Genomic DNA, 23,205 nt, shown 5'->3' on the forward strand with positions numbered 1-23,205 from the left:
ATTGCACAACAAATCCAATCACTTAACTTTACACAAGTCTTATAGTCCTGAACTTGTGACTCTCAGTAGAGAAGGAGGAATGTCATAGTAACCTGCAATTATTGGTGGACTTTGCAGTTGAAACACACACACCCTTGTGATGTGGAGAGGCTGTAAGTATGCATGTGGGCAAGTGGGGGATTGGAAGGGCAGAAAGCTAGGCTCTAACCATGCAAGTTCTTGAAGATACTGGACAACCAGGGAAGTGAGAAGTCAAGTTCAAGGACTTTGGCAGGATTCAGGCACAGCAGACAGATTTGGAATTCTGGAGACTGAGATTCGGCCAAAAAGACTAGCCTAAATCCCTCAGATTTAGAAGACTGATGCTCTTTGTTTTCTGCCTAGTTTCATGCAGTGGCACTGGCCAGACACAGAAGGATGTTATTAAGGAATCCCTTCCTTAGCCTTTTCTTCTTCAGGCTAAACAATCCTTATTTCATTCTCACGTGTCATACTTTCCATTTCTTTATTTGTTGCTCTTCTCTGAACTTTCTCCAATATCCCTCTTAAAATACGGAGACCAAACCTTACACACACCATGACAACTGGCTTAGGGCTGGGCACAGGAAATTATTCTTTTTCTAAAGTGTCACACACAGGCAACATTTCTTTACAGGTTTTCCACCTGTTTTTAACGTGACCATTTAGTACTCATCTAGACATCATGCTAATTTCAGACAAAATGTGATCATAATGGAACGTCTTTTCCAATAATTTTCTGTTTTAACTTCAAAGGCTCAGAGTTGGAAAGGGTATTGGCTCAAATCAGCTCCACTCCCCTCCCCCGCCCCTGCATTTTAGGAAGATAGAGGTAGAACATTATCGAATATTGACATACTAACAATATGATTTTTTTTCTCCCATAGGATAGCTCGTGTCGTGAAATATACGAGGCAGATTGTCAGGCTTTGGCCTTAATTTGTGCTTTTGCCCCTGCTCATCCCAACAGATTAAACACTGGGCTAGCTAAAATGTGCTGAGAAGTAATACATTAAAAGGAATTTTCTCAGACAAGAGTCAAAACTGGAAGCAGGGGAGGACGCGCCAGAGAGCTGAGAGATCGCTCGCTCTGACAGCATCTCTGGGAGTAATTTTCCATGTAGACTGAAGGAAGATCTTGTAAGGCAAAGCACCGGGTTACACATGCTGGACTCCGATTCCGCAGGATTTACAAGCCATTACTGGAGAGAGTCTAAGGCTCTCCTGGCACAGGCAGAGGAGGAAGAAATGTTCAATGGACAATAAAAACTTTCTGTTTATAGAGTAAACTAAAAACAGGGCCTTCCTTTTACAGGGTTTAGAAATTTGCCCCTGAGTTAACGGGGGTGTGGGATGTGTCTACATTTCCATCGTTCATTGTCGGGCGAGGTCCCATTCAACCAGGATTGCTGTGGATTTGACGTCGCTTCTGCTCTGGGGGTAGCATCTAAATGTAGAGAAGAGCAGATTCGCACCCTTAGAGGCTACCGGGAAGCTCAGGGCGCTGGGGAAGCCGAGAGGAGGGAGCGGGGAGCGCCGCCCGTCAGCCAGACTCCCAGCGTCTCCTCCCCCTGCCTCGGGCCCACTCCCAAACTTAACTGCACGCTTCCGGGTTCCAGCCAGAAGCCCTGCGTGAGCCTCCACACGTAGCGGCAGACGGCTCCTTAAATAGGTCGGAGTTGAGCAAACAATCCCAGACGTGGGGCTGGGACAGGCGCGCAGGCAGGCGAGCGCAGGCAACCGCACGGTGCACTCAGCAGCGCGGCGGGTCAGCCGGCGGCCAATAGCCGGGGCGCGGCCCGCCCCGTCACCTCCCCCTCGGGGAGCCTATAAGGCGCCCGCGGCGCCGCAGGCGCCCGCCGCTCTGCGCCTTCCAGACCACCTGATTCCCGCCCCTCTCCACGCCGCTTGACCTGCCGGCCGCGGTTACCCTGCGCCCACTCTGCCCGGCCGCCTCCGCCCGCCTTCGTCGGTCCGGGGCGGATCAGGGGTCCCCACTCTCGCGAGAAGTGGGCCGCTGCAGGGTGTCAGGGGCGCCGGAGCCCGCGCGGGCCCTCGACGGGCCGAAGATGGGGCGGTGCGCGGTGCAGCCGCGGCTGCTGCTGCTGCTGCTGGCGCTCGTCCTCCAGCCCTGGGACCCCTGCCTGGGTGCAGACTCGGGGAAGTCCTCCAGCATCCCCACAGGTGAGCACTCCCGCGGGCCGCCCTGTCCCGCGAGGCTCGGCCGGATGGGCAGTTCATTCATCCACCGGTCCTTCGCGTGGGGTCGGCCGGGTGAGTTGGTGGAGGGGGACGCCCGTCCCTCCGAGGTCCACAGAGGTGATTTGGTGGGAGCCTGTCCTTCCGCAGGACCACCGAGGCGAGTGGGGGTGGGCTGTCCATCCTCCTCAGGACCGCCCAGGTCTTCCCCAGAACTGCGCTCGGGCTGTGCTGATCCCCGGGGGAATGTGGGAGCATCCGCCCTCGTGGGCTCTCGGAGTTCTCCGTAACCCGAGAGCGCACGAAGTTTTCTTCAGCACGAGTTGGGGTTTCCTTTTGGTCTTGCAGGTCGGTGGGCACCAACACCTTTCCTGCAACTTTGCTTTCTCCTCCTTTGCTGGTGTTGGCATGATTTATCCGTTTTGGACGAAGCAGTACTCCCTCTGTGACCTAAACACTGGGCTAGTGTACTTTCTGATTGATGGTGACACATTCCTTCCAGCGCCCCAGGAAGTAGCTGGTAACACCTACCTCCTGCCAGAAACAACGCTCAAAACCGTGGTTGTTTTCAGTAAGGCTGCTTGGCTACCCAATACCTCCAGGAGGTAGCTTTCCTCTTTGGGGATTATGGAGGGGAAGCTGTCCACAGCTTTTACGCTTAGCCACCCTGTTCGTAAGCCTGGTGCCCTTCCTTGTTTTCAGAAGCTGGAACTGCAGCAAATAGTCAAGTTCATGTAAAATAAAACTTTTTACATTTAGCAAGATTAAAGGGAGCCTCACCACATGTTTGTCGAAACATACTTTGCTGCCATTTGCTGCACATGCGATGTCCTTCGAGTGTTCCACTTTTGTGCTCTAACTCTGTGTTCTCTGAGATTAGATCTTGCATTTAAATGTCCTTCTGCTGTACCACTTTTGTTTAAAAATTAAAATCATTCTGTCATTTTTTTTGGGGGGGAATAAATAGGGCACTTTTCTTCTTGAACTTTACTTAAGCACAAGGACAGAAATTTCTATTTTAAGTTTACATCCAGAAGTTGACATTTGCTGTAGAACCCAGTCAAATCCATGTAAGCAATACTTTTGTTTTCATCTGAAACAAACCTTTCCTAGGGTTTGTTTCCTAGGGTTTGTTTCAGAAAACTTCAGTGGACTAAGTTGCCCATCTTTCTACATTCCTGCCAAACAGTACTTGCTTTGTTAGTTTGAGAAACTTCAGCATTTGGATAGATTTTTGTCAGTTACAGTATACTTTTCTTTCTCTCAGATATATGTGATGGCTTCAAAATGAGTTTCTCAACGCTTTGTGGTTTCTTTAAATTTGAACTGAATTTTTTTCATTATTTTAAAATTATCTTTTACTGTAACATCTAGAAAATAGACAAGAAAATGCCTTCAGCAAACCTGGAAAAGGAGACATTAAAAAAAAATTCCCAGAAAAATGACTTTCTTTGTTGAAACACCCAAGGAAACTTACTGGGAAATAAAATAACCTCTAAGGACTTTGCCACTTTTAGAGGGACCTCTTCAGCCTTTGTATATTTTATTTCACTTCATTATCAACACCCCTTACTTTTTATAGAAGACATCTCTTTGTGGCTGCGTTTAGGTTTACATTCAAAATTATCTTTCTTTCCTAATCTGACTTTTAAGTTTCATGGAGCTGGACAGTAAAGTTTTAATGGATTGTAACATCAGAGAAGGGAATTTCAGATATGAATGCTTTTCTCAGAAAATGACACATAAAACCCACTGCTGACAACTGAGGACTGATTTTGGTGGTCGGGCATGGGGAATTCAGATATCATTTAAATGCAGAAAAATATTGATTTGTCATAGATGGAGCCAGCAGTAGTCAGTTTGATTATGAACTGTGTATAGGTAGATATGATAAGCTATTAAATATAGATGGTACAGTGCTTGATAACATGGGGAGAATCATGGATTATGTTCCATTTTCTCTCTAAACTATTACAACTGAAAATTGCTAAATTGGAAACTTATCTATGTAAATATCAAGCAGACTTTAGAACTCTAAGTTGTCTAGCTTGCTTAATAGGAGGTCTTTAAGAAGAGTGCTTATCATCTCTAACCCGCTATTTTTGTCACCATGTCCCAGCTAAACATGAAGAAATAGATTAGACCAGGGTTTTGTGGCTGTATTTACATTTTGAGCTAGATAATTATTTATTGTGGGAGACTATCCAGTGCATTTTACGATGTTTAGCAGCATCCTTGGCCTCTACCCACTAGAAGCCAGGAGCACCCTCCTCCAGGAGTGAAAATGAAATATGTCTCAAAATTAAAAATGGCCATATGTCTCCTGAGGGACAAAATTGCACAGGGTTGGAAATCACTGGATTAGACAAATCTATGTGTATTTGAGGCAATGTGGCGTTATAGTGTACTGGAATGATAATGGCTACTCTTTTTTCGAAACAAATATTTATAGTGATTTTTCCATTTTTCCACTGTAGTAGGGAATATGTTGTTTGAATCACATTACATTAATCAATTTTTGAAATATAGTTTTTCCTAGCTTTGATGCTGTGCATTAACCAGAGTTGAGAACACTGCTTTTTGTTTTCTTTGCTGAGAGTTCTACTGTGTACTGCATTCATTCCTTTTCGGTTGCCACTTTATTCTCAGCATGGAAAGACTCTAAATAAGAATTTGGTTAAAAACAATCATTTTCTCCTAGAATCATTTATAGGAATTTTGCCTTAAGCTTTTATCTCCATGGGAGCTTTCGAGGCAAAACCCTCCTAACAAGCATCAACAAATCAAGTTCATACCCTGATTTATGTTTCCTACACTTTTTTCCTTCTCAGTGAGAGAAGGTGTATTCCTGCCAAGAATTTGTAACTAAGTCTCCAGACCTAGATCAACATTTGGTGTGTTTTCTAAGGTACCTTGCCTATTCCATGATCTAAATTGGGCAGAAACCAAGTTTTGCACAAAAATGGAGGAAATGGTTTCAGATGTTTCTGTCAAGACCAGTATTTTTCAACCATGTTCATTTATAAACTCTTTAATTTACCCTGGCACATTCAAGGAGGAAAGGAAAGGTCTGTCCCTATCTGCTGATGCAAACTGACAATTTACGGGGTGGAGAGGAAAAAACCAAGGTCCTGGAAAAACCTCGAGAAGAAGAGAGGGAGGCTTGTGCTTTGTGTACTTTGTGTGTCCTGGGCTGCAGCCACACAGAATGACCAGTCTCTGCCTTTTGTTCGTGTAAAAATAGACATACAGAACAATTCTAGAGAATGTGAGGACCAGAAATGAAAATTAAATTGAGATACCCTTTTCTACCCATCACATTGACTAAAGCATTAAGAAAATAAACTCTGATCATACCAACTGTTGTGAGGGTGAGAAGTCTCAGGAAGCACACCACCTTTGGAGAACAATTTAGTAATGTCTAGTGGAATTGAGAATCCGCATACCCTGCCATCCTAGATACACATGTACAGGTCTCTCAAATTTCTACTTCTGTCTGTTCTCCTTGAAATTATATTCTTTGTTTATATCTAGCTCCTAAGAAATTCTTCTCCATCCTGCCTTTTGTTTGGCTCTCTGTCCAACTGCTTAATGCAGTTGGTTTATACGATGATGTCTGCTCTGTATGATAGATGTTCATGTTTAATAAATTATAAATTTTTTGGAGTAAAGGACTGAGTCTTATTCATTTTTGTGCCCCTCACAGTACCTTCCCTGTTCTTTTAACACAAAGAAGATTCTCAGTTTATGTTTGTTGAGTTTCTGGCCGCCTCGGAGAATTATGAAAAGTGGCATGCAGTCAATGAGATTTCTAGCTGCTCCTTTTCCTAGTGTTTTAACTAAGTTCACTGAGTTTCCTTTCTCTACCAGGGTACCCATGCACTACCATGATCAAGGAACTTACCCATGAAACATCAGGCAAGGCTTTGTTTCTGAACAAGTTGTTGGCAACTCTTTTTTTTTTTTTTTTTCCCTTGGCTATGTTGGGTCTTCGTTTCTGCGTGAGGACTTTCTCTTGTCGTGGTGAGCGGGGGTTACTGTTCGCTGCGGTGCGCAGGCTTCTCATTGCAGTGGCTTCTCTTGTTGCAGAGCACGGGCTTCAGGTGTGTGGGCTTTAGTAGTTGCAGCGTGTGGGCTCAGTAGTTGTGGCTCGCGGGCTCTAGAGCGCAGGCTCAGTAGTTGTGGTGCACGGCCTTAGTTGCTCCACGGCATGTGAGATCTTCCTGGTCTAGGGATCGAACCTGCGTCCCCTGCATTGGCAGGCATATTCTCAAACACTGTGCCACCAGGGAAGTCCAGTTGTTGGCAGTTCTTCTCCAGAAGTTATATTTTCTGCTCTACCTAGCTTTCTCAATATAAAATCATACCTTCAGAAATACTTTCACGTGGTTGGATAACATGATCCTTTTTTTATAGATGGTGAAATGGACATTTAGATGGTTTGTTACTTGAAGATCAGATAGCTGAAAGCAACACAAGAGGGACTTGTGCCCTTTCTTCAGGCCATGCTCTGTGTCTTCCCTGACCCCTTTATGCTTTTGGACTTTCAGTACCGATGGGAAAGAAATAGAGACTGGGCATCAGAGATCTAAAGAAGCAAAAGGGCTGCTTTGCTAAAGAGCACTAATTTTGTAGGTTTATATAAATGGAGGGGAAAGGGATAGGCAGGGGCTGAAGGAAAGCTTGGCCCCTGGTCAGGGATGACAAGCTACAGCCCACGGGCCAAATCCGGCAGACTATAAACAGCTACCTGTTTTTGTACAGCCAGTGAGCTAATGATGAGTTTTACATTTTTAAATGACTGAAAACTATAAATATATATATATATGTCTCGTGACATATGAAAGTTATATGAAATCCAGTATTCGGGGTCCGTAAAGTTTTATTGGCTCACAACCACATTCGTTCGTTAACATATCATCTGTGGCTGCTTTGGTGCTACAAGGCAGAGTCGATTAGTTGTCAAAGAGGCTATATGTCCTGCAAAGTCTAAATTGTTTGCTCTCTGGCCCTGTACAGAAACCCTTTGCCGACTTTGGCCTTAGGAGATGGTATTCTCTCTTAAGCCATGTCTCCTGCAGATCTGCTGCTCTCTTGGAAGGAGACACATTCTGGACAGTAGCAGCTGGCTCTGGGCACTTGAGAGAGCTGTTTTTCATTTTAGCCTTTGCCAGTGATTCCTGTGGCATTTTGAATTCAAACATAGAGCTTCTCTGTTACATCTTTTTAAACCTGGTGCTTGATGCTAACTAGACATGTACTTTGGTGTGAATAGCGTGCTTAGGATAAAAAATGGATTTATATACACTACCAAATGTAAAGTAGATCGCTAGTGGGAAGCAGCCGCATAGCACAGGGAGATCAGCTGGGTGCTTTGTGACCACCTGGAGGGGTGGGATAGGGAGGGTGGGAGGGAGATGCAAGAGGGAAGAGATATGGGAACATACGTATATGTATAACTGATTCACTTTGTTATAAAGCAGAAACTAACACACCATTGTAAAGCAATTATACTCCAATAAAGATGTTAAAAAACAAAAAGAATAAAACACCCTGGTGGCCGATTGTAAACGAGATGCATATTTCTTTTTCAGAGCTTGTGTGTGTTCTAGAAATTTGGTCTAGAAACTTGACGGTGAATCTGTGGCTTGATTCCTGGGAGGAAATGATGAGCACATTTATCAATGACTATTTTTATTCTTCTTCAACCTTTGCTGTAAAACTTAAGCTAAACTGAGAAATTGGTGCTTTTAAAATGACAGATCTTTTTCTTTTACATTTTACCCCTTTGCATTTGCTGCGATATGTTTGCCTCACTAAACTTAAATAACAACTCATTTTCAGAACTATTGAGATTTTAATTAGCCAAGAAATAGTTATCCAGAGTAGTAGAATTATAAACAGTGCATTATGATTTGTTGTCCTTATGCTACTTACTATCTTTTTAAAATTGAAATACACTTGATTTGCTACTTACTGTCTTATGGCGTACTATGTTGCAACTTTGTTTGGTAATGGTGCTACTGAATTTATCACTACGCTATTAACTGTGTCACAAGAATGCTCCGTCAAAAAATGCTGTTTATAATTAAAAAATACAGAAACTTTAAATACGTTTTAATGTTTCCCATTCAGGATAACTTTATTTAAAACAAAATTTAAAGAGTGAAGATATGTTATTTTTATACCCAGAGGAAAGATTTCCATTACATATTTTCTTTTGTGTGTTAAAAGAGGCACATCAACTTCTGTTAATGATTTTGATTTAGTTTTTAAATATAAATCTCTTTATTAAAAAAATAAACTAATTCAGGTTAGTGCATTTACGTACTTAGTTACTCGATTGATTCATAAGTATTTTTCAGGCCTTGGTTGTATTAGTAGCATACTGTAGCAGTTATGGGAAAATAACAATCATTTTTTATTCCAATTGAAATGTGGGTATATCTCCCCCCTTAAATTTATTTCTTAAAAAAAGATGTGACTATATGAGAAAATGCTTGATTTGCTAGTGTGGACATATACTTTGTTTACTGTTTATATTCTGCTGTAAAAATTTTGGTTTAAAGTTTAGTTTGTATAGGGTTGGACTTGCATTTTATGTAGTTAGGGAGAAAACTTTGAATAGTGAGTAGACTATCTTTGCTTTATAATGAAAATCTTCATTAGAAATGGAAAAAAACACTTTCATTTCATACAATTGGAAGAACATGCTTGTTGCTATTAATATATTCTGGGAAATTTTTAATACAAAAAGAGTTTTTGAGGACATACAGCTAAAATGAGGGGGCTGAATGGTCAGGGAAAGTGCTTCTAAAAAACATGGTTGAGTTTCCAAAATGGGCTAGGGTTATAATTAAATCTCATTTGTTATATTGATTTTAACATTGCTTTTATTACTTTGGATGTATAAGACATCCTGGTGTTATTACATTAACTGATCATCTGCTCATTTACTTTAGGGTTACATACTAAAATTTTTAAAAGGAATTCTATTTATTTTTCTAGTTACTGCTAATCTGTTTCAACATTTCTTCCAAAGAGAAAGAGAGAGGGGATTTTCCTCTGATTAAAATGCTGTGGTTCTGTTCTTCTAACGCTGTGGACATCACATGGTAAAGATTCTTATGGTAGGAAGGAACTTGCAAGCACATGTAATTTTTATCGCTCTCATCACCAGCCCTAGTCAGACCCAGACATTCAGAGGTACTGAGGAGACACTGAATGTGCATCATGCCACCCAGCTTCACTGTCTGCAGGCACAGCAGCAAGTGGAAGAAGGACGTGAGGTCCAGGCAGTCTTGAGTTCCTGATTCTTGGACACTGTCCAGGAAAAGCCCCAGAAACTCTGCATCTCAGTTCCAGTGACCACAGAGCCCCAACACAGAGCCAGTGTCCCATCAGCAAGGCTCTTTCATTGACTAGTCTGTTTCACTGGTTTGAAGCTACAACTTTTATTGGGCCTTAGGGTGCTAATTACTTTTAGGTGCTACACACCTGGCTGGGAAGGGAGCCAGTTACTTTTGGATTTTTAAAATTCATTCTCAAAACTGGTTCTTTAAATATTTGATCCTTTCCTTCCTGGGTCTAGCAGTATACTAAACACGAGCAGCTCTTTTAGCATGCCAAACAACAACAACAACAACAACGCAAATGTAGAATTAAATTTTTTTGTTTTTGGAGGAAACTGGCTAACAGTTTGTAGGCAGATTAAAATGACCTCCCTAATTCAATTGCCTAGGGAAGTCTTACAGAGCCGTCATGCAGAGGGCACACTGGCTCTCTGATGGGATTTTCCAGTCATGCCCAAGCCAGCTCCGAGGCTCCTTGTCTTCCGAGGGCTCCTTGCTCTCCTGTGCTAACCTTGCAGACCTCTCTCCTGGCCTCCAGCTGGGATCACAACTGTGACCAGGGTGCCTTGGTCATCCAGAGCCTCTGAAATTCCTGTCGGCCACGTCTAGAGAGGGACAATTCTCCTTTTCTTCTTAGTTGAGTTTAAACAGGGGTGGAATCTTTTAAACAGTGACTTTACTGGGTAACCAAGGGCAAAACAAAACAAAACCCCACACTGGAAAAGCACCAAAGCAAAGCAATGAACAGACTTACAAATTAGAGACTCAGAGTTCTTACTCTACTGTGACTTTACTTAAAGACCTGCCCACCTGCACATCCTCGGGGATTCATAGGTTCTGTGTCTGTGCGCAGCTTTTCTTTCTCCTCTCTTCCGTCCTACTTCTCTTCACCAGCTTCTTTTACACAGGCAGCTCTTTCTTCTCCAGCATTGGAGTCCATGAAGTTCATAGATAGATAAGTGTTACTAGGTTGTGAAATAATAAAAAATATGTTTATTTTGATCTCAACAGCCGCCCCCCTCGCCCCATTCCTGCTAATATTTGGCCTTTGAGCCTTGTTCCTGACACAGAGCTCCTAAAACCCTTGTAATTTCCTGAGTGATAGGAGTGTCTGACACAGAGCTCCTCTATCCCTTGGAATTTCCTAGGTGATAGGAGCATCTTTTGTTCTAATGAGACAACTCTTGGTGGGCTCTTGGACGGAGTCTGGTCACTAGAAAGACCAAGCCGTGATTAGAAACTTGGAGCTTTCAGCCCTACCCCCCGTATTCCACGGAGGGAGAGGGATTTGAAACTAAGTTAATAATCGACCATGCCTATGTGATGAAGCCTCTACAGAGATCCCTAAAGTTCAGGTTTTGGAGAGCTTCTGAGTCTTGGAATGCATCTACAAGCCAGGAAGGTAGTACACCCCAGCTCCAGAGGGGACAGAAACTCCTGCCCTGGGGACCCTTCTAGACCTTGACCTATGTATCTCTTCATCTTGCTGTTCATTTGTATCCTTTAAAATATTTTTGTAATAAATTGGCAATAGTAAATCAGCTGTTTTCCTTGGTTCTGTCGGCCACTCTAGAAAATTATTGAACCTGAGAAGGGAGGGTCTTGGGAACTTCTGATTTGTAGCCAAGTCACACAGAAGTTGTGGGTAACCTGGGGACCTACTGCTTGCGATGGGCATCTGAAGTGGGGGCAGCCTTATGGGACTGAGCCCTTAACCTGTCGGGTCTGTGGTAATTCTGGTTAAATTGAACTGAATTGCAGAACACCCAGCTGATGTGGGAGAAAGGGTCTGTGTGGGGAAAAAACCCACACATGGGTGTCAGAAGTATTGTGTGTGTATATAGTAGAGGAGAACACCATAGTGTTTTCTCTAGACATCGGTGGACAAGATATTTTTATAGTTTCGTAGGGACCTATCAGCCTAACCCTAGTCATTTATTTTCTTCCGTGGGTAAGTTTTTAATGCATTTTTGCTCACAGCTCTTCTGATAGTGCTTTTTTCTTGGTTTTGAGTAGTAATTTACATTGGCTTATATGAACCTACACTCTTCAATAAATCTACACTTACTTAAATAACTTTAAAAATTCTCCCAGAATACACTTTTTCTAGAGGTAATTAGCAGTTTTGTAACTTCTTAGATACAAATGCACGCTAAGAACAATTCCTACTGTGTAATATTCTGAAGTGTCACAATTAAAATTTCAAAATTTAATTCTATGAGTATTTATTGAATGGCTAGTCTGTGTTCCAAGTTGCCTTATGTGGAGGAAAAAGAAAAAACATGACAAGCCAAAAATGTGTTAGGCTCAGTTCCTGTTCCACATTGAAATTCTAAGATTCTTACATAGAAAATAGTGCATATATAAAACTGAACAAATCGAAAGAGCACTTATGATGAAGCCTGGCCTGTGGGGAAGACGATAGACATCTGGGCGTCGGGAAACTTACATCTAAGTTTTAACCCTTCCACTCACTAACCTTGAGTCAATTACCTTGCCTCACCCGACTTCTTTGTAATTTATGATCTCTCTAGCTCTGTTGTTTGATGTTCCTTGAATTCAGGATGTGTAGTGGAGACAAAGTGCTGCAGGAATCAGAAATGAGGTCTCAAGGAAATTTACTACTGATGATTTTGTTAGGCCAAAGAAAGCATAGATACAAAGTTGTTTTGTATTTTAATATTCTAGTTATTCTATCAGAAGCTGGACTTAGGCTTTGATTTTTTTTTTTTCCTAATTAACTTTTGATTTAGAGGTAAGAAAATAGGGCCAAGAATAATTAAATTTACATTTAAAAATATTTCAAGTGTTTTAATGTGAGAGGAGAAAACAATCTGGTGTTTATATGAAGCTATTTTCCATCTCCTGAGAGGAATCATATACTCTTCAGTACATTTAAATATTGTAAGTTTTTTTTTTGTAAGCTGTTTTTAAAAATAACTGTATACTCCTCTGTTTCCACCCTGTTTAAGGCCTGTTGGTTAACAAAAATGATGCTGATAACTCTTTCGAAGTTAAAGAATTTTTTTAATAAAATGTGCTGTTTAAAAATTGGAAGCCCTCCTCCAGATTGTTCTGAAACACTTATCAAATCACCCAGATCTACTTTTTAGAGTCATTAAATATTTGTAAAATACGATTGCATTTAGTAAACTAGAAACATGGTAAAGAAAAAAAATCAGCTCATGGGAGAAAAGTTTTTGTGTGCATTGTGTGTGTGTATGCATAGTGTTTGCTACCCACAGAGATAACTGTTAAGCCTTGAGAGTGGAGTAGAAATTTGGGATGCCTTTCGATCTGGACTTTTCTTGGATATATTTTTCGTTCATTGTAACATTTCACAGTAACATTTCACAGTAACATATTCACAGTAACATTTATTCTGCATGTGTTTGCACCCCTGGAGTGAAACGTATCTAGTAAATGGTATAGTCTTAGACCCAGGCCTTGGAAGAGGTGATGGTGCTTTTCTCTTCGGACTACTTTTCCTACTGCTGCAGATGGATTTTATGTAAATTGAAGGAAGCAGTTCAAAGAAAACAATGGGATGGGAAAGAGGGTGGCTTAGTTTTGAAAACATACAGTTGTTAACTTTTTCCAGTATAAGATTACAAAGAAATCACAGAACCATTTAGTCTGGGTGTTGTTTTTGGAGATTAACTGTGATTTATTGAATAAGCAAGTAAACATTAGCAGATGTTTCTCCTGTAGCGTCGGTAAGGTTGAAGAAAAATCTGTTTCGATAAAATAATTACTTTTGTATTACTATAAAATAGTTGATACGTTTATGTCCCTCAAGTGTAAGCATGGGTTGTTTTCATAGGGTATATAATCCTAAATAGTCAAGCTCCTCTTCTCCATAGCAAGTCGCTGAATGGCTCTGTTACACGAGTGACAGCAGCATCACGGCTTGCAGTTACAGCGGGTTACAGTTTATGGCAGAGTGGGATTTTTTTGGGTTGAGGTAAGAGATAAACTAAGAAGCTTATTTTAAATCGTACACGTAAACTTAAGAAATGTCCACACTTGACAGTTCTATCTCCTTTTCTAAACTGGATTTAAATTCTTCGTTGATGTAAGGTATGACTTTTTCTTAATAAGTGTCAGAATAGCCCACATTTGAATGAGTTTAAAGCATATCTGAATTGTAGAAGATTCTTTTGAAAAACGAGTCTTACTCAGTGTGAAGAGGTGATGGGAGGTAGAGGTGAAGTGGAGGAGAGGAGCTGAAATTGCTTGCAAGCCTGTTAGAAAATTATACAATATGTGATTAGAATGGGTTCAGGCAATTAATTCAGAAATACCTGAAAGTGCCACTGCCTCAAATGCTGGCAGAGAGCAAGTTTGCTTATGTAAAACTAGACACTCCCTAAGCAGAAATTTGGTTTGAATAGTTTCACATGAGGAATTTCTTTCCCTGGTTTGTGCTAACTGATAGTGTAGCATTTTGTTTTAACCATAATAAACCGTACGTCCCAGCCATTCTTGCCATGCAGTGACTCCCAGGCTGCAGGCCCGGGTGCATGGATCCTGGTGGGACATGCACGCTGAGACAGTATGCAGTACTGGATTTGCTTTTCATTTGGTTATGGGGAATTAGCCGGTTGCTGTGGTAATCAGCAGAGGTTCAGAAACCTAGACACTGTGACTCTATGATGCCAACCATGGATGTGTTCCATGGTGGAAGAGGTCACGTCACATTTCTTGCTGTTTCTGATAAATTAAGGTGCAAGTCCGTTGTGCTTTGAATTATCTGGAAAGCTGTATTGTTCCTGCTTTCATCCTGAATATATTATTAAGAATTTGAGCAAGGTGCTACTTTGCTCTTGACACATTAGGGCAACTGCAAAGGCAGTACAGAAGGGGATGCTTGCTTTCTAGATATAGCCAGAGAGGGTTTACCATACAGGAAGGGGGCTAGACCCCTCTAAGTGCGAATTAAAGGTATGTGTTGTATGAGCTTGCCTGTCTTACTGTGATACATGATTTATTTTAAGACCAGATGTTCATAAACTGCTTGTGTGCTAATTATGAAAGATGCCCCATGGAAGACAGTATAGGATAATGCTAAGGAGATGGGATTATGGAATCAGACAGCCTGCATTTAAATCCCATCTCTGCCACTTATTTGCTGATTGTCCTGGGAACAAGTTAGTTAACCTCTTTGAATCATAATTTCTTTATAACAGTAGTTGCCTCCTGGGTTTGACTCGAGGATTAAATATGATAATGCCAGTAAAAGGCTTAGCACAGAGTCTGCAAACGGAAATTGCTCAATAAGTGCTACTAACTAAATTTGTCATTTAGTTAGAGTATAATTTTAAAGAGTAGAATTCCAGTTAGCATTATTCTAAAGTGGAGCATATAAGGTATGGAATTAATTCTTGTGTTCTGATTGATAATGGAGAGGAAAGTGTGGGCTGTCAATGAATTCTAGAAAATAAGGTTTGACAAGTTAAGATATAAAGACAACTTTTTCCAGGGGAACCCAAAGGAAATAAATAAGTTTAGTAGTGCAGCCTCTTCGGTGATGTTCTTTGATTGCTTATTCGAATTCAAAATTTTGAAGTCACTTTTCCTCATTCCTCTTATTTACTCTTAATATTCAGATATGTTGAGTTTTACCCATTATTTTTTCTCTCTCCCTGTTTTTTGTTTCATCTATAGTGGAAAGCATATATATATATATATATATATATATATATATATGATTATATACCACAAACAGATAAGGCCTGTCTTTTTTTAAACATAGTCTTAAGACTGTTATCACACTCAATAGTAATTCCTTCATATCATCTAATACTTATTCAAGTTCACTTTTGCCCCCTGTTCTCAAAACTGACTTTTAACAGTTAGTTTATTTGATCAAGATCCATCAGTTTCTCCTAAACACCCCTTCAAGCTGTCATCACCTTAGTCTACGCTACTGATCTCTGGCAGCTTGAGGGTCAAATTCAGCCTGCTTATTTTTCAGAAAACTTGAACTAAGTCCTGTGTTTTTTTTTTTTTTTTTTTTTTGCAGTACGCGGGCCTCTCACTGTTGTGGCCTCTCCCCGTTGCGGAGCACAGGCTCCGGACGCGCAGGCTCGGCGGCCATGGCTCACGGGCCAGCCGCTCCGCGGTGTGTGGGATCTTCCCGGACCAGGGCACGAACCCGTGTTCCCTGCATCGGCAGGCGGGCTCTCAACCACTGTGCCACCAGGGAAAGCCCCTGTGTTTTTAAAATTAGGAAAATTTACTGAAGAGTCTGGAATTTATTTCTCTTGGGGTGGGGTGGGGTGGGGTGGGGAGGAGGCCTGGAGACCCTGGATTTGCCCTCCCACGTGGCAGCCACAGCTGGCTGTTGCTGAGTGGTGTTCCCCCTGTAGGTGGTACTTGTGTACTCCTGTTCGCCATACTCTCCCCACACCGCCCCACCTCTTCACTGTTTATTGTGTGTTACAACTCCTGGTCTGGGCACACATCACAGAATGAGACAGTTATACTTGCTTCTTAAATTGTTAAATTATCTTGCCTCATCTTTCCATACTAATGTTTCTCAAGTCTAGTGGCTTTTAACTGGGAGTGGTTTTTTGCCCTCCATGGCATGTTTGGTAACATCTGGAGACATTTTTGATTGTCGTGAGTGGTGGTTGCTCCTGGCATTCTATGGGTAGAGACCAGGGATGCTGCTAAAACATCTGACAATGCACAGCACAAGAACTATTTGGTCCCAAACGTCAGTAGAGCTAAGATTGAGAAACTCTGCTCTTGTCTGCTGGCACATTTCCAATTTCACTGCCCTGTTTAGAAACTTTCTGTGCCTTCCCTATTTTCAAATGTATTTATCACTGTTTCCCAATTTTCACTTGATAATGCATACTGGACTCCTTATCCAGCCAAGATACCACAATTTTATCTTTTTTTAGTAATAACTGTTTTTCCAGTTTCTTCTCACTGTCAAAATCCTACTTAACATTTTTTTTTAAAAAATTTTAATTTTTGGTCTCGCCGCGTGGCATGCAGGATCTTAGTTCCCCAACCAGGGATCGAGCCCGTGCTCCCTACAGTGGAAGCATGGAGTCTTAACCACTGGACCACCGGGGAGGTCCCCCCTACTTAACATTTTTAAGTCCTCTGTTTTGCCCGTTCATGAATCTGTTTTTTTAATGACACTTTTCCACATTATTCTCCAAAAATCATCTTATTAGAACTGGAAACTTTCTTAAAGATGATCTTTAAACTTTCTTAAAGATGATCTTTCCCTCAATACTGTTTCTGCTTCTCCAAACCAAGAAACTGCATCTGGAGGTATTACGTGGTATATGCAAGGTATCTCCTAGTTCTTTGTTTTTCCCCTCCATGCTGGACTCCTGCAACATTATTTGCTAGCTTATAATCTGTTACTTAATTAGGGATTTAGTATGTTATTTTCAGACTTTTCATGTGAATTAACTTCATATTCTCTGCTGGATTTTAAACCGCAATAGGACAGAGACAGTATCTCTTATTGTTGGTACCAAGTCTGTGATTTGCCGTGCCTCAGACCTTTCTTTGCCTGTAGGCCCTACAGAGGGGTAGTCAGATAACCCATGTCACCCCAGTCACAACTAACAAGGTGAGTGGGCACCTGTATTTCTCCATTCGATTCAGGAAAGAGAGACCATTCTAGATATCTTGAGCAGAAGGGGATTATTTAACAAAAATAATTATGGGTTTATGCAATTGTTGGAAAGGCTGGAAGAGGAGGCTTTAGGCTGAGCCTCCAGCATTGATTCCTCGAACAGCAGAGAGAGCTAACCAGGCTCGGAGGTTACGACCTCAGTCCCACCTGGGGGGAATCAGGAGGCCTCCATTAGAACTACAGCCACACGAGTATATGATGCTGTAAATGTAATTCCGGGATCAGGAAGCTTTCTCCATTGACTTCTTCTGCACCGGAAGCTGGTGACTGGACTCTAGAAAGCAGAATTCAACCACTGCCTCTGCTGCATATCTGTCTGTGTGTCTCCCTCCTGCCCTCCATCCCTCCCTCCACAAAGTGGAAGACTGGAACACAGGTGCCTTCCTGACCGTATTTACCAATGGAATCGGCCAGCAGTGGTGGGAAGACCACCTGTCTTCCAAATTTCATAGGAATGCATCTGAAAAGGAGGGGCATGATTTTCATCGAGAAGCTTAGCTCCAAAGGAGTTGGGGAAATGTAGCTTTAATATTTATTTTTCCCATGACTTTCTTCAGTAATTGTTCTCCTTGCAGCTTGATAAATCATTCAATAATTTTAGACATTTATAAGTCTTTTTGACAGTAGGAATGCAAGTATGGGCTCAGCATTACGTGAAACACGTGCTCTGAATGTTAACATGGACTCTGTTATAAAGTTTAAAGATTATTGAATACTTTCCCAAATTTCAACAATTACTGAAGACAGTCATGGAAAAATGAAATAAAACCATAAAATAGAGGAATTTACCTCGCCTTGCCCTCCAGTTTTAGGCCAGTGGATCATAACTATGTAGTGCAGCTTATCTCTAATTACCATTTTGTAGTGTTTGTCTGACTTTCAGCTATTTCTTTTTCTTTTTTTTTTCAGCTATTTTAAAATTTTATTTTCTAGTCCTTTCATCTTATACAACACTCTATTAATTTCAGTAAGTACTTAGCTGGCTAAAGCGACTTTTCTGAGATGAAATGACTGGGGCTTACCCAAGGCTTCTGGAATTTGAGAAGGTCAGGAGATAATGGAAAAATTCTGGCTCATTTAGGAAGGAAGGATTTTATTTGACTCCACTTCTTAATTATTCATGGAAGCAAAAGTACAAAACAAAACAAAAGTCAAAACCTTTGTGGATCACCATAACTACACTTCATAATTATACATTTATTTTTAGTGATTTTTATTTGAAAGCTTGGTTTTCAGGTAACACTTTTTTTACCTTTGTAGTTTCTCTGCTCATAGCAGAAACTATAAATAAGCTTGTGGCTGAAACTTCTGCTGAGCAAATCTACAGAAGATTATCTTGCATTAGACTTTGAATGTTGGTTTTCCTTAAAATTTCTTAGAGTTGGGACATGCAAATGTGTTTCATTTTATTTGACTTTTCTAGGTTCTTCCCAACTACACATTTATTTTTAAATTACATTTGTTTTGCTTATTGTTTGTGATAATTCCAGGTGATAAATACATACACCTCAATGTTAAAATGAATAAGCAGACAGAACTAGTTTGGAAATGGATGGATTTGGTTAATAATTACCTATATAGGTTTAATATGCTGCCATGGGAATTTTAGCTTTTTGGTTTTGTGTGTGTGTGTGTTTAAATGAAACACCTCCAAAATTTTCACTTTTGTTTTGATGAAGATAAAAATAAACCTTTGGCGAATCTGGATTTATTTTGATGACATGTGCCCAATACTGTAACATGTGCCCAGTATGCAGTCAGTTTAACCTTCTCTCATAATGTTTTTATTATAAATCATTCTGAAAGCTTTAGTAAGAAATGACAGATCTTTTGTAAGAAATGGTGAAACACCAGTAGGAATCCCTAAGAACTAGGATATAACAAACTTCATGAAAATGGTATAACTTCACTTAAAAATTTGCATTTTTGGTTACAATGAAAATAAGTGCTTATAACTGAAAATAAAGACACTTAAGGAGATTAAATTTGTTCTTGATCTCACTATCATTAGCAAACAATGTAAAATATTGTGATAGTATTTTTTTCCTGTTCATATGTCCTCATATATTTTCTTTATAAAATCAGGATACATACACATATTGACAAACATAAAGAGCTAATTTTTTATTCTATGTTATTCACAAAACACTATATTCTAAGTATTTTCCCATGGCTTTGAATAATCTTCAAGCCATGAATTTTAAGTAACATTTTGGTAACTGTCATGAGATTATACCATAGTTTTTAGAGCCACTATCCTGTTATTAGGTATATAACAATATTCAATATGTAACAATATTGGATATATAGTTTGCAATTTTGTGCTAACAGAAGTAATATTGTAGGGATGTTCTCAAAAATGAGTTTTGGTTTCTGTTTTTACAGGATAGGTCCAAGAAACAAGACACTGAAATCAAAGGATATGAACTCTTATATCTCTTGTTCCACATCCTTGAGTCACTTTCCAGAAAGTTGTACGGATTGGCATCTCCCCTAACAGGGTACCAGATGGTCTGCAGTATGAAATTCTCAGCAGCATTAGTTTTTAAAGAATCTCTTCTAATTTTTATGGAAAAATAAGTTTTGCTTCTCTTTATTCTCCTTTTTAAATTTCTTAAATTTATGGTGACTTATTTCTTTCCTTGCCAAACTAGAAGCTTTCATTCATTATTTTAGTCACTGCTATTTCTTCTATGAGCCGCGTATTCATACCAACGGAGTGTACATCTTAGTGGAACGAGAAGGGACAATAAATAGATGTATCTAGTGGATTCAAGTACTAAGAAGAAAAGTAAAATGAGATTAGAGGCAAGAATGCTGAGGTCAGAAATGCCATTTTAGGTGCTGCTTTCAGGGAAGACTTTTCATACTGGTTACATTTGAGCACGGACCTGATGGGAGGGGATTTTGCTAGGAGAAGAGCGAGACTTACAGGCAGCAGGGATCACAAGGGCAAATGCCTTGAGTGTAGAATGTGCTTGATGTGTTCCTGGAACAGCACGTTTTCCCACGTGCCTGCAGTGTGACAGGAAGGGGCTGGTGCTCCAAGAGGAGATCAGAATGACAGGACCAGATTGCTTAGGGACTTGGGGACTATGGTGCGGAGTTTGGATTTTATGGAGAACAAGAAGGAAACTGTGGAACTATTTTGAGTCAAAAAGACACAAGATCTGTGTGAATTAGAATAAGTTACCACCTGTGAATGGAGTGGGGCTCGATTTCAGCCCCATCTCCCCTTTGACTTCTCTGTTGGGTGGCTGGGTGCAGTGCAACTGCACAGCTGTACACTGCGGCCCTCAAGGGACAGAATTGTAGACGTGTTGTCTTGGTTGGTGGCCATGTAGAGAAGATTGAAGTGGGCATGGGTGAATGAGGGGAGATCCCTTAGGAGGCCATTTCGTTGTCCAGGGAGGAGATGATGGTGCCCAGTCCCAGAGGCTGGTCACAGAAAAGGTGGGTATGTGAGGCTGGATTCTCTCCCACTGGTAGAACTTGCAGATTGATTGATTGGATGGGGAATGTGAGAGGAACAGAGGAGTTAACACTTTACATGTTAAAAGTTTAAATTTGGGAATTCCCTGGTAGTCCAGTGGTTAAGACTACTCACTTCCACTGCAGGGGGCATGGGTTCGATCCCTGGTCGGGGAGCTAAGATCCCTGCAAGCTGCGCGGCACAGCCAAAAAGAAAAAAAAAAGTTTAAATTTGCTGAAGCCTGCATCAATTAGGAATAGCTCTACCAGCCATGCTTTATAGTCTCCTTCTTGGATTAAAACTTCCTTGTGAAGGATTTTGGTGACTATTTTAGAGTTATCTTAATAATCACCGTTATTAAATTTATAGTCTTTTTTGTGCCTCTGCTGTTGGTACCGAGGTGTTTATTCAGTAGAGTGTGAGTGCTGAGAAACAGGCCACCACAACAGAGACTTTGCAAGGGAAGAGTCCGAATGTTAAGCTCTAGGAAGAAGGCCAAAACAGCTGCTGTGATTCACTGAGCTGTGAGTTTGGAAACCAGCACTCTGCAAAACGGTCAAGTGCTGAAAAATTACAGAGCAGCTTGAAGCAGAATTTTAAGTTTACAGGAATTGTCATGTAACCAAAGCAAGTAAGATGGGAACAAATAGTGTGGGGGGAATGTAGCTTCATGACTATAGGCTTAGTACTGCTGCAGTGCACCCCCGAGTCAGCTGTGGTTTGTACCAAGGCATCGGTGCATTTGATTTGGCAGGAGAGCAGAATGTGTTGACCATGGCCTTCTCTTATACTTTGATGCAGTCTATTAACCAAAAAGCTTTATTGTGAATTTAGTGTTTGTTGTTATTTTTTTATGCTTAAATTATGTTTAAAGACAAGCACTGGGAGATATATGTGACCGGAAAGTCCTCCCCTCTCCCTCTGCTGTCCTTTTAGTTCGGTGGGAAAATTAATCTTGTGAGATGAGAGGTTTGGGTTTTGTTGGCTTTTCACTGATTATCCTTTGCATAAAAATGCAGCTACCCTGTACTTGGAAAAATGGTCCCTAGAGATTCTGATATGTGCCACTCTTAGTTTTCAGAAGCAGATGGAGGAAGAAACACAGGAAAAAGAGACTGAAAATGAATAGGCAAAGGGAGGACACTTAGGTTGCTTCCACGTCCTGGCTATTGTACATAGAGCTGCAATGAACATCGTGGTACATGACTCTTTGAATTATAGTTTTCTCAGGGTATATGCCCAGTACTGGGATTGCTGGGTCGTATGGTAGTTCTATTTGTAGTTTTTTAAGGAACCTCCATACTGTTCTCCATAGTGGCTGTATCAATTTGCATTCCCACCAACAGTGCAAGAGTGTTCCCTTTTCTCCATACCCTCTCCGGCATTTATTGTTTCTAGATTTTTTGATGATGGCCATTCTGACCGGTGTGAGATGATATCTCATTGTAGTTTTGATTTGCATTTCTCTAATGATTAATGATGTTGAGCATTCTTTCATGTGTTTCTTGGCAATCTGTATATCTTTGGAGAAATGTCTATTTAGGTCTTCTGCCCATTTTTGGATTGGGTTGTTTGTTTTTTTGTTATTGAGCTGCATGAGCTGCTTGTAAATTTTGGAGATTAATCCTTTGTCAGTTGCTTCATTTGCAAATATTTTCTCCCATTCTGAGGGTTGTCTTTTGGTCTTGTTCATGGTTTCCTTTGCTATGCAAAAGCTTTTAAGTTTCATTAGGTCTCATTTGTTTATTTTTGTTTTTATTTCCATTTCTCTAGGAGGTGGGTCAAATGAATGGATAAAGAAGATGTGGCACATATATACAATGGAATATTACTCAGCCATGAAAAGAAACGAAATTGAGTTATTTATAGTGAGGTGGATGGACCTAGAGTCTGTCATACAGAGTGAAGTAAGTCAGGAAGAGAAAAACAAATACCGTATGCTAACACATATATATGGAATCTAAGAAAAAAAAAAAAAGGTCATGAAGAACCTAGGGATAAGCTGGAAATAAAGACACAGACCTACTAGAGAATGGACTTGAGGACACGGGGAGGGGGAAGGGTAAGCTGGGACGAAGTGAGAGAGTAGCATGGACATATATACACTACTAAACGTAAAATAGATAGCTAGTGGGAAGCAGCCGCATAGCACAGGGAGATCAGCTCGGTGGTTTGTGACCATCTAGAAGGGTGGGGTAGGGAGGGTGGGAGGGAGGCTCAAGAGGGAGAGGATGTGGTGATATATGTATACATAGAGCTGATTCACTTTGTTGTGCAACAGAAACTAACACAGTATTGTGAAGCAATTGTACTCCATTAAAGATGTTAAAAAAAAAAAAAGGAAAAAAAAAGGGAGGAAAAAAAATAGTAGAGGGAAGCATCAGGAGGATGGTTTGGTACAGCTGCACAGTGAATTTGGCACTAAACCTTTTGGCTTATTGAATCAAACACGGAAACTTGTTGGATTATATAATTGTCTACTTAGTGGAAAAAGAAAA

At 40.8% G+C, this 23,205-nt stretch overlaps 1 protein-coding gene across 1 annotated transcript in view; it reads left to right on the top strand.

The window, feature by feature from the left end:
• Window positions 1-2,087: 2,087 nt before the first annotated feature.
• PLOD2 (procollagen-lysine,2-oxoglutarate 5-dioxygenase 2) overlaps window positions 2,088-23,205 on the top strand; it is a gene marked incomplete at its 5' end in the record, with an annotated part of 107,169 nt that continues 86,051 nt past the window's right edge. The window contains 2 exon segments of the mRNA XM_082839616.1: window positions 2,088-2,225; window positions 2,228-2,269. Of these exon segments, the coding sequence (XP_082695742.1) occupies window positions 2,088-2,225; window positions 2,228-2,269 (180 nt within the window).

Source organism: Leucopleurus acutus (genome assembly GCF_964270905.1).
Source record: "Leucopleurus acutus genome assembly, chromosome: 5".
Taxonomy (NCBI): Eukaryota; Metazoa; Chordata; class Mammalia; order Artiodactyla; family Delphinidae; genus Leucopleurus; species Leucopleurus acutus.